This window comes from Eutrigla gurnardus (assembly GCF_963514095.1).
Source record: "Eutrigla gurnardus genome assembly, chromosome: 13".
NCBI lineage: Eukaryota > Metazoa > Chordata > Actinopteri > Perciformes > Triglidae > Eutrigla > Eutrigla gurnardus.
Window position 1 is genome coordinate 1424621 of NC_139936.1, and position 8595 is coordinate 1433215.

Consider the following 8595-nt stretch of genomic DNA (forward strand, 5'->3'; position numbering starts at 1 on the left):
AAAGTGTACAATCGGCCTCGACGATCAGATCAGTTTAAACATCCGTCCTCCCCAGAAAGGTGTTCGACACGTACTCCACCTCGCAGGTCAGCTCATTAACGGCGTTTGCTACGAAATCGTGAAAATGACATGTGGTGGCGGCGTCCTGCCTCTCCTCGGGGGGGGAGCCTGCGTCGGGGTGGCGGCAGTACACCGGGTAGTTGGCGTACTGCTGCTGCAGAGGAAGCTCTGGGAGCTCTGGGGCATCCCACTTCCTGTCCGGCTCCAGGGCCGACATTTTGACGATGAGGAGGTCGATGGACAGCAGGGCGGCGTCTTCGGGGAGATCCGGTCCCGAAGTCGGACTCAGCGTGATGGGACTCTTCACTCCGAGGACGTCGGTCACCTGGAAGTCCTCCAGGTCCAGGACCTTCCTCTCCCAGGGCTTCTGTCCACGGGCAAGGAAAGAGTATTGATGGACGTTAACGGTTCTTCATCTGAGTGATTGAAGCCTTAAAACATATATGTTTCAACAGAACATCATAAAGACATATATTATATTATAATATTCCCCCAAATGTGATGAGGTAGTGTCTGAATATAGCTTCCTTTAAACTGAACCTTAAGTCTGTCTCGTTTCAACATCCAGAGATTAATATCCAGAAAGGAGCGACATTTCTTTCTCGTTATCTTTAAGAAAAATGACTCTTTGAAACTTAATGAGATGAAGCAGCAGATTAAACACGATGGTTTCTTGGATCGGGCTGTAAAAACCAAGTCGAGCAGTTAAATGACCTGAGAAGACCAGACCAGTTTCAGAGCTCACCTGGTGGTCCGGGTCCATCAGCCAGCGGCCTGTAGAGCTGCTCTGAGGGCTGCAGATGGGCGGGTAGAAGTACGACTTGTACCTGAAAGGGAGTCAAAGATGAGTTTGGGAGTCCTTGCCTGCAAACATTGAAGACCTCTGGTCTAGAGTGCAGTTTCGTTGTACGGGAACGTTGCGGTTTCTTCTCGATGTACTACAGTTGTCTGGTTTTAAAGGTTAGCGGGTAATAAACACTCACACGGTCCTGGACAGGATGGAGATGATGAACACGGTGAGAAGGAGCAGCAGCAGAGGAGTCGCCGCCGCAACCACCGGTACCTCGTCTGCAACACAAACACGTCACACCAACACGGAGACAGGCAACATCTAGAACAGAGATCTTCAACAGGGTCTAGGACCCCTAGGAGGTCTGCAGAATTACTGCAGGGGGTCCCTGAAATTATTTGATCCCAAAACTTTTTTCTTCCAAAATTTTAAATATGTCCAAAAATACACATTATCATTAATAAAACATATAATAAGCAAATATAAATGTGAAATAAAAATTGTATTAAACCCACCGAAGTCCGTCGTCACGGGGAGGATGTCTCTAGAGACCTCGTCAGCCAATAGGAGCAGAGCGTACTCTGTGTCAGGGGTCAGGTGTAGGAGGAGGAGCTGCCGTTGGTCCGGCCACAGAGACGCAGCTGGAGACGAGAACGAGTTAGTTTTTATTAATATACATGTTTCTATGAAACAACTCGTGACCTACTCTGCGTCTCCGAGTCTTTCCTCAGCCTCGCTCGGTATCTCTGCACTCTGATTGGTCCGGCCTTCCGTTGCCACGCCCACGTCACGTTTACCGTGGTCTTGGTCACGCCCACCACCTTCAGTTGGACCGCCTCCATCAGAGCTGAGAGAACACAGACCAGCCAACGCTCAACAAAAAGGAGGCAGCTCATTGGCTGCTGAGTTTGCAGCTGATATCGGAAAAAAATTTGTATGAACAATTATTTGATCCCGTTTTAATTGTACCATGAACGATGTTTGTCAATTTAGCTACGTTCCATTACTGAGGTAACGTTATTACATGAATTCATGCCACAAATCAAAAAGACTTTGTCTCCCGTTGGTGACCACCGTGTTTTTTTATTGTTTTAAAACACGTCGCTGTTTAGGATCCGACAAATGTCTGACTTATAGTCTGGTTTGTGTTTTATAGTCTTTCTTTCTTTCTTTTTTGCATTTCTAGCGCTCCCTAGTGGTTGTTTAAAATGACACTCTCAGGGACCTATGTGGACGTATCCTGATGATTAATGCATGAAAATCGTAAAGAAATGCGAGCTTCGTCTTCGGAGGAAAATCCGGTCAGGTGGGCCGATGTGGTTTTTGTGCGTTGAGCCGGATGTTGAGGTGTGAGGGGGTGTGGCCTTTCTAAAATAGTGTGGGGGGTTAATTAGAGCGCCATCATGGGGCCAGTTGGAGTGTTATTTCTTGCACATAAGTTCCAGATGTTTGAAGGTTCCTTTGTTCTAGAACCCGGTTCTACGTCGTGTTAGGGACGGTCTCACCTCCGAGCTGCAGACTGGCCGGCAGCGACTGAGGAGATCCACATCGCTGGTTGTAGACCGGGATCACACTGATCAGGTAGCCCTCATCGGGGTCCACATCTGTGGACCCACCACACACACACACACACACACACACACACACACACAGGATTTCATTCCTCTTTAGCCTCTTTTTTCCCGCAGACATTTCAGAATAAAAGCCTGGCTGCTCTGGTGACATCACATTTCTCTTTTCTGCTGGGAGGCATTTTAAAGTTTTATTTTTGATTTTGTTCCTTGATTAAATTTATCTTTTGGCCCAAAAATGTTTTAGCTTTTTATTCTCTTTCCTTTTCCTTCACTCTGATAATAATCATCTTTAAAACCCGTTCACCTGTAAATGTCTTTTTTTTTTATCTATTCTCTTGTAAATTCTTATTTTTATCACTGATGAATGAATAATAATTGTAAAAATTAAATAACAAAAATGTAAACAAACAAAGCAACTAAATGTATGAAAAGCATCTCCTCTGCTATCGTTGGATATTTTTTTTTATAAATAAATGAGGAGTTATTATAATGTAATATTGTCACCGTGTATGAGGGTGGAGGTGCTGACGTTGTCCACTGTGGTCCAGCGGCTGCTGCTGGTGCTGGATCGGGTCTCGGGGCGCCACTGAACATGATGATAACTGACGGGGGGGCCGGAGGGCTGGACTGTGGGGGTCTCCCACTGGACCAGAAGGCCTTTGGAAGCCGGGAAAGAACTGGAGACCCACAGGTGTCTGACGGACGGCAGCGCTGCACAACACAACATCATCAGCATACAGTCATAATCCATCATTCAGCATCCATCCCTGATTTAATCTGGTTTGAGGACCAGCAGAGTCCACGTATAGGAGGTCTGGATGGGGGACGGGCCAACAAACACAGGACTTTCACCCAGGAGACCGATGTTAGTGTCCCGGGTAAAGCAAGAGTAGAAATCTGTGTTTTATTCTGAGGATGGACATGTTTTATGTCATTCATGTAGATGTTATGCATTATATTACTTTTCCAATATTTATTTACAAATGTATGTTTGTTTGTTTTCTGTTATTATGGGCTATCTTGTTTTTGTTGTTCTTGTCTTGTTTTTGTTGTTCTTTAAAATCTACTTTAATGATTATTACTTTTTTTAAATGTTTGAAATAATGTTTATTCTGTCTAATTTGTTGTGTATCAATTCCATATTCATTTTAAGTCAAACCATGTTTTTACTCAAACTAACCAAGTAGTTTTGTTTTATGTTTCAAACTATTTAAAACTTTGATCGTTCAGTCCAGAAAAAAAAGAAATTTCCCCAGAAATGTAACTGAAATAAATAATTACAAATAGATACAAAATAATAAATAATGTATATAATACAAATAATAATACATAATAAAACGTAAATAACAATATTTATGAAGGAACAAAATAAATGAACAATCAAATGATAATAAATACAGTAAAACTATTTCAAAATTGCTAAATAAATAACAAATAATTAGAAACTACTGTTTTGTTTTATGTTTCAAACTATTTGAAACTTAGATTGTTCTGTCCATAAAAATAAATACATTTCCCCGGAAAGGTAACAGAGAGCAGATTTAATCATTTTAATAATAATATTACGCAGAAACACATGGGTCTCCTCCCGCCAACGTTTCCCTGCGAGGACATTTAAGTGTCGTCTGTCGCAACGAGTTGTTATCTGCTCGGAGATCTGTTGCTGCGTTGCTCTGAAGGGAAACATCAGGATGTTGCGCAACAGGAGAGCAGCAGCTCCAACAGACAAACAACCAGAGTCCACTCACCGCTCTGTGATTGGACGGCGATGCCGAGGCGTGCTGCAGGGCCGTAGCCGGCCGTGTTGAACGCCGCCACCGTGACCCTGCAGTTCCCCTCCTCCACCACCAGGAGCGCCGTCACCTCCGTGGTGTTCTGGACTAACTTCTTCTTGTCCTCTTCCAGCGACTCGTAGCTCACCTGGTATCCAAGGACACGACCTCCGGCGTCACGGAGGTCAAGGTCCTGCAAAGAGATCAGATGGTGAAGCTTCGGTAAAGATTTAGTTAGAATTAAGGAAACGTTGTTGTTGGTTGTGATTATTAATTAGAAACATAAAGCATATGTTCATGGGAAGTTAGCCAGCATGAATGCCAGTTGTTAGCATCATAATAAATTCACAAATTTGCCATTTCTCTCTGAATCCAAAGACGCAAATCTACGAGAAAAGGCGCAACTTTACGAGTTTTCTTCTCGGGAATATTGCCCCCTCTCTCGGTTCCGTTTTTTTTTTTTTTTTTTGCTACAGTGGCCCTAATATGCCGTCGTAGTTTCTTGCACAATATGTTTAACATATTTCAACATTTTATTTTCTGGGACACTTTGATTGTTGCAAAAATCAAATTTTTTCTGTGTTTTTTGTGACGCTGCTGTTGTCTGCACAGAGAATATACAAGGAAAGGGAAACGTTTTTAAAATATTGATTATTAAAAGTATTTTTCCGATGTACCTTCCACATGAGATGAAGGAGCAGCGATCCAGAGTCGGTCGTCTCCACTCTGTAACAAACCTCCGCAGGGCTGGAAGGCACTAAAAGACAGACGTTGTTTTCAGGACTTTCAAAGGATTTGGATCATTTCTATCAGAGCCTCTGAATGTGAACCGTTACCCCGGTCCAGAGTCCTCGCGCCGGCCTCAGGGCTCCACTCGCTCCAGATGCCGGACTCCTCCCTGCAGGACACGGCGGCTCTGTAGACGGTGGACATCAGGAGGTCTGTGATCCTGTAGGTCAGGGTCTGGTCCGGTCTACGTGTCGGGACCGAATCTGGAACCTGGAACACAAACGGTTAATGTTCCAGAGACCAGACCAGACTAGAAACCAGAGACTGTCTGTGGTCCCCCAGAGATCTACGATAGTAGCTCACATTAGTCCAGAGACCAGACCAGACTAGAAACCAGAGACTGTCTGTGGTCCCCCAGAGGTCTACGATAGTAGCTCACATTAGTCCAGAGACCAGACCAGACTATGTGGAGGAACCAGAGACTGTCTGTGGTCCCCCAGAGGTCTAGATAGTAGCTCACATTAGTCCAGAGACCAGACCAGACTATGTGGAGGAACCAGACACTGTCTGTGGTCCCCCAGAGGTCTAGATAGTAGCTCACATTAGTCCAGAGACCAGACCAGACTATGTGGAGGAACCAGAGACTGTCTGTGGTCCCCCAGAGTCTAGATAGTAGCTCACATTAGTCCAGAGACCAGACCAGACCATGTGGAGGAACCAGAGACTGTCTGTGGTCCCCCAGAGGTCTAGATAGTAGCTCACATTAGTCCAGAGACCAGACCAGACTATGTGGAGGAACCAGAGACTGTCTGTGGTCCCCCAGAGTCTAGATAGTAGCCCACATGAGTCCAGAGACCAGACCAGACTATGTGGAGGAACCAGAGACTGTCTGTGGTCCAAACAACAAGGTCTCTGCTGTATTTATGTCTAGATGACCTTATATGGAGTGTTGATGGAGCAGCTACAATGTTAGCGTAGCCTAGCACCCATCAACCAGACTCCATTCAGAAAACCAGCGTTTTAACAGTAGTTATCTTGTGGTCTTGCAGACAGACTAACAATGCATGACTCAGCACTTTTTACTGATCACCATCATGATGGAGTTATTTCTGCATCCTTTTCATCTGGTTATTGATATTAAATCACAGATCAATACTTGATTCTGGTTCCTCCAGCTGTGGTGATACTAACATGGATCCACATGTGAGTGTTGTTGACTCTGTAGCGAAGCCGACAGTCTCCATCACCGCTGCTTCTCCAGGACACGAGGACCGAGTCCTCAGTGGAGCCGAGGACCCGTAAGACCGGCTGAGGGGGTTTGGCTGAGGAGGGGGGGCAAGGAAACGAGGAGGGAGACGAGGAAACAAGGGGACAAGGGGAGGAGACGGTGAAAGTTCAGCGGTTGGCTTGTGTCATGGTGTGAGGAGATATCCGGTCCACTCACCCAGTGTGCGAGTTATACCACGGTGTCCGGGGGAGCCGGGGCTGGGGGCGGGCGATCATTTTTTTTTTTTTTTTTTTTGGAGGGGGGCAAAGTTTAAATGCTGATCCTGTCATTAATAGCAACAGCATATGCCTATTATAAAGAGAAAATCCGTTGCACGCACACCATAGGTCTATGTACAATATTTACATGAAACACCCCGATCGATCATCATCACATCATACATCACATGGGCTATAGCCTATAGCTGTACACAGAGCCAAACACGCGATAAGAGCAGCCAGCGGCACCACGCTTCAAGCGCCTCCGACGTGCAAGCAGGCAACACTTTTTTCATGAATCACGAACTAAAAATACAATTTTATTTCTCTTATTTTACACCTTTGAGGGAAAACCATGGCCAAAATATAATTAATTTGGCAATCATATCAATATTTTAGAGCTCCCCCCAAATTTCACAAATCATGTTTCCAGGGGAGCTCAGGTGGCCACCAGGGGAGCCATGGCTCCCCCTGCTCCCCCGTAACTCGCACCCTGCACTCACCCACATCGTAAAGCATCACAGCGTGAGGCCGGGACCAGGTCTCCCTCCCCAGCATGTAGTTCTTGATCCGGGCCGTGACGTTGAGGGTGGCCGACGGGTTGAAGATCCCCGGACAGGAGAAGATCTGGTGTCTGCTGCAAATGTATACGATAAAGATAATAATAATGCATGTTATGAATGCAAATAATAAGAATTCTAAAGGAATAAAACAGGATGACTGTATTTCAGCCGTTCCCCTCTGGTCGGCGTTTACCGGCTGAAGATGAGCGACACGTCGGACTCCGTGTGGCTGTTCCAGTCCCGACTCCACCCACATGTCAGAGACCGCTGGGAGATCTGGTAGAAGCAGGACATGTTCAGGGTCTCTGCAGGGGCACAGAGACGAGATCAGATCAGACCAGACCAGACCAGATCCGTGACTTTGTTTCATAACCACGCAGCTCCATCAACGTTTAGATCCTCCCACCTGATGGAGGACGATAACGTGTGTGTGTTTGTGTGTGTGTGTGTGTGTGTGTGTGTGTGTGTGTGTGTGTGTGTGTGTGTGTGTGTGTGAGTGTGTGTGTGTGTGTGTGTGTGTGTGTGTGTGTGTGTGTGTGTGTGTGTGTGTGTGTGTGTGTGTGAGTGTGTGTGTGTGTGTGTTCACCCTGTGTAGATGCATTCAGTCTCGGTCCACAGTCTCGGAGGTCGGTCACACAAACCCGCTTGTCCTCCTCACACGGCTTCAGGTCGGAGTTCCTCACCGTCACTTCTGTTACACAAACACGGGAAACGTGTATATGTGTACAGTATACATATATATATACAGTATATATATATATAGATATATACATTTTAATGTATTTGTTTTTTTATTTAATTACATTTTGTACATGAAAAATGTGATTAAATATTTGAAAAATGTAATAAATAACCAAATAAATAATAATAAACTCGTAGCAGCGTGATCAGGGAAAGTTCTGCCACGCCACCAATAATCTGAATTCAACTTTGGAAGCTTCATTTAAGGGTTGAAGTAGATCTAAGGGACCTGAAAGCTGATCCAGATCTACCTGTAAGCCACATCAGAGAGAGAAACCACATGATGAACTCACCATGAGAAGACACAGCGAGGAGGCTCATCAGTGACCAGGCAGCCAGGTGCATCATGGGAAACCAAATGTCCATCTTGACCTCTGAGGAGGCTTGTTGTAACACACATCCACACAGCCTCATCTCAACACACTCAACTCTACGTCCTATTTGACCTCCGAGGAGGGGCAACGTGGGGACGGATGCAGCAGATGAACTCAGGAAGTTGCTCAACGCGAGTGACACCCATCAAAGATCGTATCTGGGCGTGTTGGAATTCTCATTTCCTGTGAAACGAGCTGCAAACCGAGTGCATGAAGCTGCTTCATTAATAACGTTTATTATGATAATAATACACTTAAAAATCATGTTTATTATGATCGTAATACACTTATGAATAAAGTTTATTATGATAATAATACACTTGTAAATAACGTTTATTATGATAATACACTTATAAATAATGTTTATTATGATAATAATACACTTGTAAATAACGTTTATTATGATAGTAATACACTTATGAATAAAGTTTATTATGATAGTAATACACTTGTAAATAACGTTTATTATGATAATACACTTATAAATAATGTTTATTATGATAATAA

The 8595-nt window shown here is 44.6% G+C and overlaps 1 protein-coding gene across 1 annotated transcript; it reads right to left on the bottom strand.

Moving 5' to 3' along the window:
- Window positions 1-34: 34 nt before the first annotated feature.
- Window positions 35-8143, bottom strand: LOC311023405 (interleukin-6 receptor subunit beta; the record flags this gene model as incomplete). Its single annotated transcript, XM_084025219.1, has 15 exons — window positions 8005-8143; window positions 7560-7670; window positions 7167-7278; window positions 6914-7047; window positions 6117-6247; window positions 5033-5195; window positions 4874-4953; window positions 4173-4389; window positions 2929-3135; window positions 2356-2454; window positions 1557-1697; window positions 1366-1491; window positions 1044-1128; window positions 806-887; window positions 35-427 (listed from the first exon to the last, which is right to left on the bottom strand). The coding sequence occupies exons 1-15, from the start codon at window positions 8126-8128 to the stop codon at window positions 35-37; spliced, it is 2205 nt and encodes a 734-aa protein (XP_083881345.1). The 5' UTR covers window positions 8129-8143.
- Window positions 8144-8595: the final 452 nt, after the last annotated feature.